An 18,416-nucleotide genomic window follows, 5' to 3' on the forward strand; every position below is an offset into this window, starting at 1 on the left:
TTGTTAGTGCAAAGTTGAACATGTGTTAATTTTTGAGATACACGTAAACATGTGATGGTGGATTGTGACATTATGAGATGTTAAATTGTGAACATGAAATTTGGTTGTGAATAAGTGTATGGTTAACACTTGATGTGACAATACTTGTGTTGTGAGTTGTGAATTATACAATAACCTGACTGATGTTTACCTTGAGAAGAGTGTTTATGTGCAAAGTGTTAAAGGGAAAGTGTATGATTCCTAGTTAGAAACCTAGAGTGTTAAATTGTAGCACAATGTGTTAAACATGTTTGAAACACGAGTGTGAGATTATGGGTATTGTATAATTCATGAGCAGTGTCTGCATGCAAAACTTGTTATAGGGGTTGGAACTTAATCAGGAAGGTGAGGTCCTAACGGATTCTTTGGAGTCTAGACATTGGGGGTAAAGACACTCGATTTGAGTACTCCTTTAAGCCTATGTTGATCTCATTCCCATATGGTTGGAGCATTCTCGTAAAACAGAGTGACCCTGATTGGTCACCTTATGATTTTATTTGATGAGAGTGACCTGATATACTTTTTGTGTGGTGTGTCTTGTTATGTACTCCTAAGCGTCCGGTGTGATTTTTCCCTAACAAGGTATCACATTGCATATAGGCTTGAGTCTTAGTATAATTTTTGCATAACGCCTGTGAATTATTTATTATGAAATTGATGAGTGTTGTTACGTCTTGACTCGAGTGTGTGATTCATGTATAACGTGATTAGTGATTTCTATAATGAATTTTAAATGATAAAGTGGTGAAGTAATGTAGATTGTATTAAGTTGAGCTATGTTATAAATACTTCTATAATTTATTTTAATTATGTCTTTGTTTATCTGTATTTTATTTAGAAATATGATAACTTACTCTCTATGTATTGTTTGTGTTTAGATCTTGTGATGATCTCGAACCTTGTATTCATGGGAGCAGATGACTAGGTGTATGACTTTAAAGAAACTCGTGTTAAAGGACGCTGAGACACAATGATCTGATAGCATGTGACATTGAGGCATACTTTTTTATTTCAATTGTATGATGTTATTTTACTTTATTTTATTCTACTGTTTAACAAGATTTCTCTTATAAACTTTGACGACCTTGTTTTGAGCCGAATATGTTTTTAATAAGTTTTATTTGGTAATAGTGAAGCGAATGTGACCCTTTCCCACATGATTGAATTTGTGTACATGATTTTGATAAAATTGGTATAATTAAATTCTGTATTTTTATATGTTTTTCTTATTTATATGTATGTCGGGGTAGAGGGTGTCACACTCCAACCTTCTACCCTTTCTTGTGTGGCTAGGGTCTCTTCTTTGAAACAAGCTATTTATAGGGCCTTTGATGTTCCTATGCAGTAGCCCTTTTCTCGGCCCATCACTTTTGGTTCATGGCTGTGGGGAGATGTTGAGATGATTGTCTTAAATGTGGATGAGAGTGTTACCATTGATGTCAGAAAAGCTGGGTATGGAGGCCTTTGCACGAACCATAGTGGTGACTTTTTGGTTGGTATACCGGATAAGTATTTGGACAAGACAAGAAGGCGGACACCTAATGTGACATACCCTATGAAGTTGGGTACCCTTTCGGCCATATGCCTTCTTATTCTATATAACATGTCTCAGTCTTTTGCATATACAAGTGGTGAGTATCATTTGACCATAATTATCATCAATAAACCCGTTTAAGGATAATTATTTGGTCAGAAGCATCGAAACAAAATTAAGAGGCGTATTACCTAATTGGTAATCGAAACATGCTAACCCATAAACCCATGGCCCAATAAGATAAGTATATAAAGGGTAGAGCCTCAGGTACATAAAACTGTTTTTTACTTGAATATTCACTTGACATCCTCGATAGCTATGAGTCGAACCTTCACTTAAGTGTCGAAGTGTCTTTTGCAGGTACCCCTTCGTTTTTTCGAACTCGTACACACCGGAAACAAGTTAGCATCAGAGAGATCCTTTGGCACAACAGGAGATCCTTCTGCAGACGACGAGTAAGTGTGGAGTTCATCAGTGACAGGAACAATTGGGTTTTATGGTTATGCTGGGGATACTATTATCATGCACTCTGAGATCATGGCAGTCTTTTCTGACTCTAAGCATGTTGATGACTTGATTAGAGATGGGTGCCCTCAGCAACATCTTTATGCTAATGAGCTTCACACTATCCATAGGGATTGGAATTTGGATTATTCAGTTCGACCGCAACCTCAGGGAGGATAATACCTGTGCAGATGTGCTTGCGAAGACAGGGCCTCGCTTAAGGATTTGCTTCATCTCGACTCTCTGGGAATGTCTATCCAGATTGTAATTTCTTTGTTTCTTTTTCAGCATTTTTCCACCAAAAAAAAATATCACAATCATATTTATATATTTTTTCTGTTTTTTTTCTCTCTCTCTCTCAGAATAACACATGGAGTGTCTGAAGATATTTATTGGGTACAAAAAACATTTATTGGAAGATCGCAACTTAGAAGGAACATTACTATGACAGGTTTCTTGACACATTATTATTCAAAAGGCCTTCATCATGATGGATTTCTTGCTTGTTGCCTCCTAGGAAGAATTAGGATGTGAATCAAATCAAATATATATAAATAGATTGGTGCACTCTTGGTTCTCATGGAGAAGACTTTACTATTTAATCATTGAATTGAATACATAAATATTCATTGACTGTGATTTTCTGTATCAAAGAAATTTTAAAAGACGTTTTTAAACTACCCCGAACTTACAGTTTTCGTGTACGAGTTTGACAATAACTTAAAATATCTTACATGACCAAAAATGATTTTTGGTGGCAATACAACTTGTGTACCAACAATATGTTTCGGATTTGTGAAGCATGCTGCATGCCAGTAATGTACCAATAATGAGATTTTTGACAGAATGGATAGAGACAATTACTAGTGGGCTGTTTCTTGCTGCACCCATAATTTCTAGCTGCACCATTTTTGGCTTCTAGATTGGCCAGTCCAAAGGTTAAAAAAAATTATCCAGAGGTGCAAAAAGCAATATTTGAGTGCAGGAAGCAACAGACTTACTAGTGTCGCCCATAGGCATCTACTAGCCAAGTTTGGACTTATTATTCCTAAATATAAGACTCTTTTAACTAAATTATATCTTTTAAGTTGGTTAATTTAGTTAGTATCATTAAATTTGTCATTAGAATTTACAGAAACTTAAGCCCGTGGTGAATCATTTGAGTATTTGATGGCATAAGTTACACTATTTTCCTTTTTCAAGCAATCTAAGGGGCAAGTTTGACAAGAAATAAGTGCATTTTAATTTTATCAACAGGAGGGTGTGAAAGTGAGAGAAAGAAAGGAGATGCTTTTACTGTGTCCCTAGGACAAGGTGATGCTACACATTGAATTGAGGTATTTGATGAAGCTTCCTTGGTGTCACTGCAGCAAGCAGTGTCACTGTGTAGTATTCGACCTTAGCTCAGCAGCTGAAATCATATACAGCAGGGAAAAAGAAGAGAATGAGAGACATTCAAGTTCAACTGCTAAACTAGTGTGACCAAGGATGAACACAAACTTTTGATCAACTCATTTACAAGTTGTGAATAGAGAGTGTTGTAAAAGCTTAGCTAAGAAGAAGAACAATATCTATGAAACAGAATATCTCCTACTCCTACCAGTTTTCCCCTCCGAACCCCGAGACTTCCTACCTGATTTCTGGCGCTTTCCCCCGCCTTGACTGCTAAAAATTGCAATTCTCCCTATTCCCTTAGAAAGTGAGGTTAAGAATGTTCTTCCATTTCCTGCCTTGTCAATGATGCCTTGTTTCATGAACATCTGCTCCTTCTCCAACTCACTCAGCCTCACCCTCATTCTTGAAATCTCCAGCTTCAGTTCCCGGTTCTCTCTTCGCAGAGAAGCATAGTTGTCCCTAGGGGACATGGCTGCACTTGGAACACCACTGCTTATTCTCTGCGACAGCAGCCCGTCTCCGGAACTGCCCGACAACGCGTTCTTCAAACGCAGCTGCTCGAAGTACAAGACTTGCACCACCATTTGCAGTGGAAGTCTGTCATTCTGGGCTGCATGGTTGCATGCTTCTTCAGACAGCTTCTGGCAGTCTATCAACTTGCATAGCTTCTTGCATTCTTGTTCTGTTAGTGCTGGATGTGCCTGAACATTGAGTGAAAAGAAATGCTATTATCAACATGAAGAAGGAAAATGAATAGAATAAATAATATATGCACTTACAGTATAAATGTTTTTTTAGAGTCATATAATCATGAATCATCTTTTAAGTTAAGTTTATTGACTTTTATATAGATTAAATGTCATATAAAAAATGATTTGTGATTAGTTGATAGTGTAAAAACTTTTACATTGATGTCTATTAAACTCAAATGAATAACAAACATAACAAACTGGTTAGTTTTGTGAGGGTAAGTGTTACATGATTGAGAATATGAGGTTTAACTAGGAAGTGCCCAACCATTAGAATTTTGGAATCATAGATATTTCTTCCCTATAGTTCAAGCAAAGTTACCTTCAAATAAATGTCCACAGCTCTATAAAGGCCATCATCGATAACACGAGCATAATCAGGAAGTATCTCAATCAAAGCAATGAATTTCTGTAGACTTAAGTAGGGATCAGGAGCAATTTCTGCTAAATAAGCATCAATAAGCTGTCCCACTTTTAGCAGAGAACCATGGCCAGAAGAACAAAACCCATCAGATTCATACCCATAATCTTCGGTTTCTTCCTCTTCAACCCGTTGCAAGAAATTCACCAGTAGCCTGTGAACTGTATCAACATCAAATAAGGAGTCCCCACTCTGTAGAGATGGTATAAGCAGATCATCTAGTGAGACCATTTCCAACCGTAACGCGATCCTCCTTTCAAGCTCAAGCCTACAGGGGATAGTGGCACCCAACATGATAGCCATCTTTAACATGCCAAACAAAAATGTCAATGGAATGGAAGAGCTTTTGTCTGTTGGCATGAGACTTACTAGAGTTTCCACAATTATCCTCTGGTCCTTTTCTACACTAGTTGGACTTGAGTTTGTCCTTGATGGATTCCAAAATTGACACTTTCCAATGCCCTTTAATGATGATTGAGCATAATGCATCAGTGATGCAATAATGCTGTCCGATCTCACCCCCATTCTTCCCATGGCACAAATAACTCTTTGGAAGTAATCTATTCGCAAAACCGAGAGATCTTCAACCCACCATGCAACACAATCCTCCTTTAGCTCTTCAGATTTACCATCACAGTCTAATTTAGATAAACCAGAAACTAGTTGCTCCTTGCAAGCATTCATTGCAATGGCTTCCACGCATCCGTTTGATATTTCAATTTCATCCACTGTATCTGGAGGTAACATCTCACAGGTGGATAGCACTTCCACTGACTTCTGAAGACTTTGAAATACAATCTCATTCAGATAAATATCTGTTCTTGAGATGAGGTTTTGCTCCCTGTATTCTTCTGTCATTTCTAGGTACTCTGCTGCACATCGAAGCCGCGCAACATCAAATGTTGTAATCTCAAAATTCATTCCATAACAGAACTTCATGGCAAGTTCAAATGTCTGGTGACCCCCTGGAAAGTTGATGAGCTCCAAGCTTGAAACATTGGAACCCTTGGCTTCAGCCACCATCTTCCGGATCTTCCCACTTAGAGTCACCAAGGGAAACTTCATGAACAAGCACAAACTAATAAATTAGTTTTAATATAGATTTTGAATTAAGATACTGTTTCTGTAAAGACATTAACTGAATAGTATTGACTTGACTGGTGCAGCTATTTTGTACTCAAAAGAAGCCAAATAGAAGTCATCTACTTTTTTCTTTGGTATCATAAAGTAGGCATAAGACTTTTGGCAAATAGTGGTTGATTTTAGTTGTTTGTTAGCATATAATGGATTCATAGCAGCTGGTAAAAGAGACACCCAAATTAAAGCCATGACAACTAAAGTTTAGCGGATAAAAACTTACAACTCAATGACAAATAGAACACAACCGCATCTTCAAAGATTTTACCTTATGCAGAAGAAAAGACTCGCCATCAACGACAATTGTAATGTCACCAGCAACATCAGCAAATATCCTGCAATCAAGAAAACAATATGACAACTGTCACAAATCCTATTAAGGAAGCATGAATTCTGAAATCCACAGCATCCTCTGACTCTTGCCACCCCTAACCCAAAAAAATTTCACAATGAAACAAATGAAAGAGTTGAGAATAACAGCACATAAAAAATGTTGTCTTTTAGCATGCAATTCATCTTGAATGTTCCCAAGAATTTAGATAATCTCTGTCTAGCTCAAAAACTTGAAAATATCTCACCATCAAAATTTTGTTGGATAATATGCATAACCTTTGTCAATAAAATCCAGAAGGACATACCAAGCAAACAAATACTTTAATTTCAAGACCAGTTAGATAGAACTAGGATGAAATGAAGAGTAGCAAAACAAGGACATGAAGTTACATCCTCTTTTTTTATCCGTAAGAATTGAAGACAGGTATCAGGAGGTTTACAATAACTCACGCACCCTACTCAATCAACTAAACTAGACTACCTTGGTTAGAGATGAAGTTAGATTCTTAATCTACTATCAGATGAAATATGACACACTAGTACATATTACACTCCCACAACAAGACATACATAACATAGTCAAATAGATAGAAACAAGAAACAAAGAGAGGATATGACGTGCGGGTGTTGCTGAAGTACCTAGTAGTGAATGAGTTGCAGAACTTAGGAGTAGCTGGAGAGCGTTTAGAAGAAGAGAGTGAGGTTTCAGAAACCATCTTTCTTTCTCACTATGTATCTATCTATCTATCTGTTAGAAGAAAAGAGTGAGGAGAGTTGAGCAAAGTGCAACTCCTCCTCCTCCTGCTACCTGATCTGTGTATGTTTCAGGAACAGCAACACAAAACTGATGAGGCCTGTGCTGTGCTGTGGCTGTTTTTGATGATTAAACTATCAAATGATGCGTACGGGGAGATTGCAGATTGCTATGGTTCAGGAATATTTTGGAGTAAACGCCCCAAAAGACCCTCACCATAGCATTCAATTATTCACAAGTGCCATCAGAAAAATACAACATAGTAGCTTTTTCTTTTCGTTTTCATAACATGTGCTGTGTGTGTAGTAATAGCCAGCCTATGGTCTTCTTATTACCAGTGCTGAACCATCTTTTGCTTTTTGGCTGCTTTTGTTTCTGGCTTTTGCGTTATAATACAATTACCATACACTATACAAATACAGTGTTCAGACTTCATATTCACATGTTATTATCTAATCAATTACCATTGTTGGCCTTGGACGTGGACACATTACGTTACAAAAAGACTGAGTTTCGGTGGTAATTTTTTTGCTAACAGAAACACAACATGGTTGTGTGCCTGTGGCGCCACCTTGCTTTATTGGGTTTCGATTTTGAATTGAAATGACCAAAACCAAACGCTACAATTATGGCTTTAATAGTCCCCATTAATCACAGTTACACAACATAGCAAGTTAAAATCAAATGTGAAGTTGTATCTGTTGTATAAATTTAAATGTTTTTATATGTAAAAACTGTTAATTCACTACTTGTGTGGGAATTACAATTGAACTTCAAAATTCAAAACATGAACTTTCTCTTTTTAATTTGTTCATGTTTATCAAAGAATGATGAAATAAGTTTAAATTTTTATGTATGGTTAGTGTAAAAAATTTCACGCTGCATTCAATAAAAAATAATAGTAAATATGATTTTTAAGATAATTATTATTAAAGTAAAAAAATCATAAATAATATAATATTAAGTATTTCAATAATTTTTTCTTTTTTTTGATTTGTTTAACTAATGGTTCTGACTAGCAGTTGTTAAAGAAAATTATCATCTATAATTTATCAGATGATAATATAAATTTTGTTGATAATGATAATTTTTTATATATATATGTATATTAAGATTAAGATTATAAGTTATTTTTATGCATTTCTTACTAGACAAACTAGAATAATGATTGAGAATTCGTCACATACTTTTATGCACGCCACTGTGAAAATCACCTTAATCTTACTTTTACCCTTATGATATTCTTATACAATCTACGGAAGTATATATCCTTGCACAATATAGTAGCAATGGGATTAAGGTTGCAAAGTAAAAGAAGTGACACGTAGGGTAAGGGCACGATCCATATGATGCAACAAATCACGATGGCATAGTGGGGTTGATTTGGTGAAGGTAAGGGTAAGGGGTCAATGTTGGAGCCTAGAAGGCAGAAGAAAGGGAAGGGAGAGAGGTTCAAAAGAAAAAGTGGTCTAAGGACATCTGACATGGATCCATGTCACGGAACTCAATAAAGATGCAATTATAGAGATAGCACCACTACACACTCTGCCTTCTTAATTCCTTTCCCAAATTATTTATATATTATTATTATTATTATTGATAATATATTTTTTCTAAATTATATTTATCTTTTTCAGTGATGAAAATAATCTAAGTCTCTAAATGTTTACATGTTTGAAACTTAAATTAAGATTACTAATTAAATTTAAACAAATAATTTTATATTAATTAATTCATAGTTTCTAATCTTTGTTATATAATTGATAGTATTTGCCAATTATAAATAATATATGGCAAGACAACTGTACTAAGAAACAAGTATATTCCTTTCTTGTCTGGCGTCTAATAAGATATTAACATCCCGTTTCTATTTTATACTAAAGTTCTCCTTAATTTGTGGGTGACCTTTTATAATTTAACCATTAATACTTTATTTAGCTTCAAGACAAGTATAATCATTTTTCAATATAACGAAATTATTTTCCAAAAAAAAAGTTATGAAGTAAAATTCTGACCTTACAAAATGCTCTGGGCACGTCTTATACCTAAACGGCTCAATTATCATAAACTACATCTGTCCTAATTAAAGGAGAATCTAAAACCCAATTCACATGAGCCCAGAAGCACATCATCATGTACCTGCGACATACCTTAACAAGTGTCTTAAAAACCAAGCAACCACCAGCAAGTATAATGGGATCAAAATGATTAAGGCTATATTTAGATAAATTACAATATATACAGTTCTAAATTCCAATACATAAAATGGTAAAAAGGAAGATTTGTTAATAAAAATACTTTTAAATTCTCTCAACTGAAATTCAAATAATATCACATAAATATGATATACCTTTATGCAATAGAATAACACGCACACACACACAAAAAGGATACACACCAAAAGGTTCACATTCTTTTCCAGTTTTAATTATCTCTTAGTTTTCGTTTTTACTGAATTTATTGTTAGAATCATCGCACGTAATCTATCACCTTCCATTACTTAGGAGCTTAGAGGAAGAGTTTCCATCATACTTGTTACAGTGGATTTCGTCTCATTGGGACAGCGAGGAGCACAAAACTAAAGTGTGGCACTTGCTATTTACACCTCTAATTTTCTAAGTACACTCCTCCATCCCTACTCTTTTTATTCTTTTGTTGTCAATTATACCATTTTATTCGTTAAAATGTTGTTCTGGAAAATACTTTCCAGAATCATATATATCAATTCTAAAAAGTAATTTCCAGAACTATGTTTCAACAAAATACCTAATCCTAAAAACAACTTTTCAAAACAACATATATCATTTTTGAAAAGTAGTTTTTGGAATTATGTTTTAACAATCATACCCTTTTATGCCCTATTTTTACCCCCCCCCCCCCCCCCCATCCTTTTGTTTATATATTTTTTAATTATCAACCATACCCTTTCAAACCCTATTTTTACACCTCCATATTTGTTATTTTTAAAATCCTCTTTTTTATCCTATCTTTATTATTATTTAAACCCTAATTTTGAACCTCCATCTTCATTATTCTTTAAACTTGTTTACATAATACCACATTTTCCATCAAATTTATTCGTGATGAGGGCCAATTCAATAGAAAATGAGGTCAAAAGTAAAAGTTGAGAAAAACATTTTCTACCTTAAAGAAAAGAGTGATATGCAAGTCATTTTAGTTAATATGTGAGGTCTTTTTTACTTTAAAAACTAATAGCAAATAACTTTATATTAATGGACTTAAAACATAAGTTTTAGTTGGTTTATTGGGTCAGTCCTGTAAATGCGTATTTTTCTTCATGTGTCACTGTGTATTTCAAGGTACATCTATGATTGACTTCATCTATTATACGGTGTACATATGACACTTCTTTTAGGTTTTAATTTTCATCACTTTTTTTTCGGGGGTGGGGGGGAGAGAGACAGAAGTTGAAGGGTGTTAGGGAACTCAGAACTGTCCATACCCTACATATCAGAAGTTTTATAAAATACTTTATCAATTCTTAGATTTATTTATTTTTGTTATGTTATTTTCTCCCCATTATGCAACATGGTTGGGTTGAAGCATCAATATTTTGTGTCTAAGAATTATCATTGATTATGGTTTTACGAGAGTTTCAGTTATAGAACTGGTGTGGGCTTGGAGCTATGGAGGTGAAGGGAAGCTTGCTTTAGGTTTGAGAATACTTATGGTTTCCTCTCCTCTTCTTGTTCCTTTTATTGATTCCTTGTATTATGGTGAAGAGCAACACTGGTTCGAGGAATCTTTTCGAAGAACCCCCACATTTTAGACATGTTGAACTAATGCCATTTAGATATAATAGTCCACCTAATTACAACATTGAGTGACCCTTAAACTTCACATTGATAAAGCTACAATTTTTTACAAAGGGGACATTGCTAGCAGCTTCTCTAGCTAATGGAAAAGGAGATGGTGACAAGTCTAGTGAATGACTGTAATAGCTTTGTGAGCAATGTAATTTTTTGCGTATTGTAATTACAAAGCAAATTATGTTTTTGCTTTATTGATGTACTTGGAACCTTTTGGTGCTTAAATTAAGTATGTTAGATATTGTCATTTTGTGATTTGGTTTATTCCATTTTGCTAATTTGAAAATATTGATGCAACTAGGATCAATGAACTAGTGCCTTCTCTTCGTTTACTCATTCCAATGAACGTCCTCTCAAGTCGCAGTTTAATCTAGGAACATATAACACATTGCTAAGTTTCAATCTACCTTCAAGAATCATAATTTCCTTCTTAATTAACATAATCTTCTTTGCATTTAACAATCACACGGAGCATCCTTACATAATTTCCAGCTTGTGCAGAAATATCAATTAAATTTCTAGTAATTTGATTAGACACTCTTGTATCAATAATCCAGATTATTTCTTTAATTACCCATCATCCTCTCAACACTGCTTATTGTTCAGCCTATATATCTACCAGAATTTGTCACTGCTTATTGCTTAACCCAGTGAACCCACCTTTGTCTGCATCAATGAAAAAAAGTCTAGGTAGCAATTGTACAATCACTTCTCCTTCTCCATCCTAATCGTTTTGATTCATGTTCCTTTTCCATCTTTCATCTATGGTGTTGGGAAAAACACACTTCTGTTTACTTGATTCATATTGACGAGAAAACACATAACAAAACAAAAGACATTACCATAAGTTTAAAAAGAAAAGATCACATATTTGTAAGCTTTTTTTTTTTTTTCGTAATAATCATTCCTAAACAGAATTTGTTAATCATTCCTACATTCATAGTCTCACAGTTTTTGAATAAATTGGACAAATTTATAAACCATTTCTTCACATGATAACCTCCTCTCTCACTTAGCTTAGAGTGATGATCTCTCTTGAGGGTGTAATTCTTCTCATGTCAAAAGTCTCTATTTATAAATCCTAGAATCTTAATTATAAATGAGTAAATAAATCTCTAATATATATATATATATATTCTAAACAACATTCTAAAAATAAGATAACACTCTTTTTAAATCTAAATAATATTTTAAAGATTTGAAATTACAAATTTAAATTATTTTTCAACAACTAAAATTGGGTACGAATAGGGGATGAGATGCATGAATTTTTTTTAATATAAGATACAAATACATTAATATATATTTCAAAAAAGGATAAATTATGATTTTAATCGTTAAATTTTTTTATATTTATGACTTTAGTTGTTAAATTATTTGATGACCGATCAACATCTCCAAACTTTTTTTTATCCAATATTTTTATTCTGTTTCCAATTTCCATGCGTATTTTTTATCAATGGATTATAAGTCAAGTGAAGCGTGTACCCCGAGTTAAGGGTAAGACATTTTCTCCCAAATCGTCTTCACATGCCACCTGTTTCAAGTTAATGAAAAGTCCATTAGGAAAATTAGATACACTGACATTAAGATGGGAATAATGGAAGCGACTGCTATATACCACACATGAAACAATCCATGAAATTCTCATTTTTTTTAGTCTTATGCATGCCTCATTCGGATATATTATATTGATAGATATATTAGCAACGGGTGTTTGGTTAACATGTTTTTTAATATTAATAAAAAATGAGTTTTTATGGTGATCCAATAATTTGAGAAATTTTAATTCTATTAAATTTTTAACCAATCAAATTATATGTCATTTTCTTATTAATTATTATTTTTTACTTAATCCTTAATTATTATTTTTAAAAATTTGAAAATTGTAACTTTTTAAAATTAGTTACTTTCACACTTTTAAAATTAGAAATCTAAACCCTAAAATATTTTTAGTTACTTTCACAATTTTTATAAAACCTATGCTTAAAAAATAATAATAAGAAATTTTTAAACCCTAAATCTCAAGAGATTTTTTATAAAAAGTGTTAAAAGTAACTAAAAGATTTTAGACTTCTTGTAAGGTTATCTTTAATCATATTTTTTAATTGAAAAAATTTACAACTTAAAATTTCTAAAATTAATAATCAAAAAATAATTTGAAAAAAAAAATCAAAAGGTGACATATAATTTAATTAGTTAAACAATTAATAGTATCAAAATCTCCCAAATTATTAAACGTAACATAGAAACTCTGATAAAAAATATGAAATCACAAAAAAGTTTTTTTTTTCAATTTCGAAGACCCATGACAAGTAAGTCCCACAGTAATTAAGGTATTACCCTAAAAAAAAGTAGTTAAGGTATTAACTTTTTAATGCTCTAAATCAAATAGAGTTTCTTTATGGCTCCATTAAATGTGAAGCCTTGTTAAGATATTTTGTATGCTAACTTTATCTCTCACATAGAAGGATGTTGATACATGACATATTTTGAATGGTCAAGTCAAGTTGTACGTATTTATAAGTTAGGTATTTGGAAGGATGGGGTCATGGTCTCTCCAACTTTTTTTTTCTAATTCTAAATTTGTAATATGTCTATAATTTTTTATTTTAATATTAAGTTAATTAATTTTGTATAAAAATAATATCATCGGTTAAATTATTAACTAATAATCATGACTATGACTAGTAAAGTTATTAAATTAATTATAAATTAAGTTTTTAAATAATTAATAATTTTTAATTTATTTGTAATTAACTTTTGTAAAAAAATTAGTTTATAACTAACCTATTAACTTTATTAATCAAAATTATTAACAGATAAATTAAAATGGTCAATTTATAAAATTTGAAGAAATGTTACAATTAAAATTAGGAGATCAAAATTATAATTTAATCATTAAAATATGATTATTTGATGATAAAACCACATTAAATAGATTAAAAAATATATAAAAATCACTCTTTTTGTCCCAAAATAATTGATATTTAAGGTTTTTTCACACATGCCCAAAAAGTAAGTATTTCAAGATAATTAACATTTATTAGGGAATGATTTTATTAAAATATTTCTCTCTTAATTTCAATAGATATATTATTAATTATTTCAAGATAATATTATTTATTACAAGATAAAAATGGAATAAATGTTTTAATATCTCATTGAAAAGTGAGAATATCAATAATTTTTTTTAAAGACTAAAACTGTAATCATTTTAAGATCTGCAAAATGTGGTTGAAAAAATGTGATTGAGAGAAAAGAATCATATTCAAGATGACCGATTAGATTCTCCAAAAATTAATTATCAACAAAATCAATAAATGCTCCCTGCAATAATAATATGCTTTAAAAAATGTTGATTTTCTATTAAAGCATCTTTAATGTTAGATATTGAGCAAATATATTATACTCAAGATCTAATCTTGCAATAAAGATAGTGCAGAGATCTCTAGGATGAAGAATGAGTTCTTGTAGAAGAACCCTAAAAATCTTTGTACAATGTTTAAAAATAAAATTACAAACAGGACCAACAAACCAACAACCAATCTACAGGAATGACAAAAAACAATGGAAGAAGAAAAAAAAACAAAAACGAAAATGGAAGAACATAAGAGGAAGGAAAAAAAATACCTTTGTTGAGTGCACGTTGGGTGTCGTAGGAGGGGGAGAGGGAAGGGGGAAACAATGAGAAAAAAACGTGGAACGTGGGAGATGAAGAGGCCGAGAGGGAGGAGGAAGAGGAAAAAATGGGGAAATTAAAAAATCTGAGTGGGGAAAGGAGATAGTGGAGCATGGGAGATGAAGAGGCATGAGAGAGGGAGGAGGAAAAAGTAAGAAAAAAAGAGAGGAGAGTGGACGCTGGGGAAGGTTGAGGGATTGAAAATGGTCATTGTGTACATAGTGACCATTACTACACAATAAGCATTTTGCATAGTGTAATAGTCGAAAAAAATGTTTTACATAGTACAACGGTCAGAAAAAAAATCTGAACAGTCGGAAAGTGGTTTGCACAGTATAAATTAATTCAAATAGTAACAATTTGTACACCCAATTGACATTCTCATTTTTCATTTGTCAACCTAGTTTCCAAATTCAAGCTCAATTAATTTTGTTTTGCAAATTCAATCTCAGTTATTTTTTTTTCTAAATTCAAGGTTAACTTTTTTTTCCAAATTCAAGCTCATTTTTTTTCATATTCAATCTCAATTAATTTTTTTTCCATATTCAATCTCATTTAATTTTTTTTCCAAGTTCAATCTCAGTTAATTTTTTTTCAAATTCAAACTCACTTTTTTTTCATATTCAATCTCAATTAATTTTTTTTCATATTCAATCTCATTTATTTTTTTCCAAATTCAATCTCAATTAATTTTTTTTCCAAATTCAAGCTCATTTAATTTTTTTTTTCAAATGGATCCAAATCAATTTGATTGGCAAAATTATATAAATTTTTATACAAAATCACAACATGTCTCCTTCAATCCAAAATTCACAAAATTGTCTTCTTTTTTCCCCCTCCTTTTTTACCATCACCACCACCAAATTATTTTATGTTAAACACTCAAATCGCTTCTACCGTTAATTCTCAAAGTTTGCAAATATTTCCTTCAATCCGCGCAAACAGTCCTACAATGGTTTCAAATGATGACATTGGTTCGTAATTTCCACAATTTTCTTTCCAAATTGGGCTAGACGAGATCACCATTGACGAAGTAGGAGGGTCTTTGACATAAAGGAAGCCTCGAATCGCCTTTGCAATTGAAAAAGATACACACCTCATTAGTTCATGGCTCAACATCTCAACTAATCCAATTGTTGGAGTTGGTCAAGGAAAAAAAGCGTTTTGGTTGAGTGTCATGGAAAATTACAACAAATTTCGAGGTGAATTTTGTGAAAGAACAGTTAATCAATTGAAATCACAATGATAAAAAAATAATCTCGGTGTGAAAAAATTCAAGAGTCATTACAAGCAAGCAATATCATTGAAGAAAAGTGGTTGCACAAATAACGATATCATGCTTAATGCATATGCCATTTGGAAGGAAGACAAAGGAACCAATTTTGGTTTGGAACATGCTTGGCGACTCTTGAAAGATCAACCTAAATGGTTAGAGTAGTTTACTAAAAATTGCTCCAAAAAGATGAAGATTTCGACATCTAAGGCATATTCTTCATCATCTAATCCAGAAACACTGATCGAAGATGCTAAAGCTGATACACCGTCTACAATTGTCCGTCCAATGGGACAAAAGACGGCCAAAAGGAAGAGCAAGGGGAAAGGAGTAGGAACATCTACCAATACTGTTGATTTGACTAGTGTGGAGGAAGCAATGAGGGAAAAAATGTTGTCAACACCAAACTAGCAGCCTTAAGGGAGAAAGAATTGAAAAAGGAGTATTAGGACATTCTAATGAAGGACACTCTACAATGTCTGAGACTCAACTCAAATACCATGAAACCTTTTGTAAAATAATTCGGAATAACTTAGGAATCTAGTATTAATTTATTAGGTAGTTTTAATTTGTAGTAACTGTCTTTTAATTTTTATTTTTAGGAATCATGTTTGATTTGTTTTATTTATTTATTTTAACCGTATTATAATTTGTTCATTTTTTTAATTTCTGAAACTAGCCATTATGGAACTAGATGTTGTACAATTTGGTATTTACTTGTTCAATTCTCATTCATTGTTGTACGTTTCCTTCAAACAATATTCTTCTTTCACTTGTTTGTGCATTCAATCATTCATACAATGGGTTGAAATAATGACTTTGGACCAAGATTGGAAACAAATTGTTTACGAAACAGTTGACGATAGTGATGAACAAATCATGAGATACTTATGTGCGATGCAACAACAAGGAGGCAACAACAGTCAACAAAGAAGGCCTAGAAGAGTCATTAATCGCAATCGTGAAGATGAACATCTACGATTGATGAATGACTACTTCTCAGAAAATTCGATATACACCAAGACTCAATTCCGATGTAGGTACCAAATACGACAAAAATTGTTCATCCGAATTATCAATGCTCTTAGTAATCATGATGAGTATTTTCAAATGAGATCTGATGTTGTTGGTAGAATGTGTCTCTCGCCATTACAAAAGTGCATTGCAGCTATTCGTATACTTGCATATGGATCACATGCTGATTGTGTGGATGAGTACGTTAGAATTGACGAATGCACTGCAACTCAATGCTTACAAAAATTTGTAAGGGGTGTTAATGAGATATTTGGACAAGAGTATTTGAAAAGACCCAACAACAATGACATCAATCACCTACTACAAATTGGAGATGCATAAGGGTTTCTAGGTATGTTAGGTTCTATTGATTGCATGCATTTGGAGTGGAAAAATTGTCCAGTTGCATGACAGGACCAATATCGTAGAGGTGATAATCGCAAACCTACAATAATACTGGAAGTCGTCGCTTCACAAGACTTGTGAATTTGACATGCATTTTTTGGAGTTGCAGGTTCAAACAATGACATTAATGTGTTAAACCAATCGCTTGTGTCTGATGACATTTTGCAAGGTCGAGTTCCTCCAATACAATTTACAATTAATGGAACTCCATATAATATGGGGTACTATCTTACAGATGATATTTATCTAGATTAACCCACATTTGTGAAGACAATACCAATGCCACAAGGTCCTAGAAGAAAATTATTTGTAAAATTTCAAGAAACAATGAGAAAGGATGTGGAATGAGTGTTTCATGTGCTTAAATCTCGATTCGCAATTATATGTGATCCATCGCGTGCCTAGAACATAGATACAATGAATGATATAATGTTGGCATGCATTATATTGCATAACATGATTGTCAAAGACAAACAAGATACGTTCAATGATAATGTCGATGTTGATTATGATCACGTAAAAAATGACATTTCAAATGTTGAAGTATTTCATGATACTCCTCCTGACTTTGTTACATACTTGCGTTATGCATACAAGAACAATTCATCAACAACTTCAAGCCGATTTGGTGGAGCATATTTGAAAATGTTATGGTCACAACAATAATGAAATTTAATTTTTCTTTGACATTAATATTTTTCAAATTTTTTTATTATCTAATTTATGTATTTTTTATTTCTTTAACATTTAGTTATAAATAAAAATTAAATTTATGTTCAATTTTCCTATTTTTTAATATTTATTATTTTTTCTTCAATGTTTCATTAAAATTAATTACTTAATTATTTATATTTAATTTAACAAATAATTAAATAAAATATTTAAATGTGAGATCCATGTCAGACTTAAAAAAATTATCTAAAATGTAAAAATCAGATCTTATCACTGAAAAAAAATGATCTAAAATCTTTAAAATTTATCACTAAAATGCTCTTTGCGTCTGAAACCAACTTGACAATATTATCAGACATGCGTCTCATGCACGGATTCACCGTTAAATGTTTGTCTTCGATCATTAGGGTTTTCCACTTTACAAGATATGACTATCGTTTCCATTCATACAGTAGTGGATATCATTGTCACCATGCACTTACTACATTTTTTTTTATTATATTTTACTATATTAAATGAATTTATAATTATGCCAATTGTATGACCCCTGAATCAAAATATTTTTTAATTATTTTTTATTTAATTATAAATGGACGTATGGATGAATTAAATATTTATATTTTACAGGTTAAAAGACATATTTACTCTTTATGCTTTAGTTTTTTTAGTTTGAT

At 32.3% G+C, this 18,416-nt stretch overlaps 2 protein-coding genes and 1 long non-coding RNA gene across 4 annotated transcripts; 2 read left to right on the forward strand and 1 right to left on the reverse strand.

Annotated features, from left to right (window-relative positions):
• Positions 1 to 1,470: 1,470 nt before the first annotated feature.
• LOC121173915 (uncharacterized) lies at positions 1,471 to 2,525 on the forward strand. The gene is made up of 2 exons (XR_005889535.1): positions 1,471 to 2,341; positions 2,440 to 2,525. It is a non-coding gene; the product is annotated as an uncharacterized lncRNA (long non-coding RNA).
• An 842-nt stretch (positions 2,526 to 3,367) lies between these two features.
• On the reverse strand, positions 3,368 to 7,188 carry LOC100813938 (BTB/POZ domain-containing protein At3g08570). Of its 2 annotated transcripts, XM_006602666.4 has the most exons (5): positions 6,752 to 7,188; positions 6,048 to 6,114; positions 4,544 to 5,701; positions 3,711 to 4,173; positions 3,368 to 3,488 (listed from the first exon to the last, which is right to left on the reverse strand). In XM_006602666.4, exons 1-5 carry the CDS (start codon positions 6,826 to 6,828, stop codon positions 3,457 to 3,459), a joined length of 1,797 nt encoding a protein of 598 aa, XP_006602729.1. In that variant the 5' UTR covers positions 6,829 to 7,188; the 3' UTR covers positions 3,368 to 3,456. The 2 variants fall into 2 exon arrangements, with proteins under 2 accessions (XP_006602729.1, XP_006602728.1); XM_006602665.4 differs by having other exon boundaries at positions 3,368 to 4,173.
• Positions 7,189 to 16,464: 9,276 nt separating this feature from the next.
• LOC100798283 (uncharacterized) lies at positions 16,465 to 17,007 on the forward strand. Its single transcript, XM_026126901.1, has one exon. It carries the CDS (start codon positions 16,465 to 16,467, stop codon positions 17,005 to 17,007), a length of 543 nt encoding a protein of 180 aa, XP_025982686.1.
• The last annotated feature ends 1,409 nt before the right edge of the window (positions 17,008 to 18,416 follow it).

This window comes from Glycine max, chromosome 18 (assembly GCF_000004515.6).
Source record: "Glycine max cultivar Williams 82 chromosome 18, Glycine_max_v4.0, whole genome shotgun sequence".
NCBI classification, from domain to species: Eukaryota; Viridiplantae; Streptophyta; class Magnoliopsida; order Fabales; family Fabaceae; genus Glycine; species Glycine max.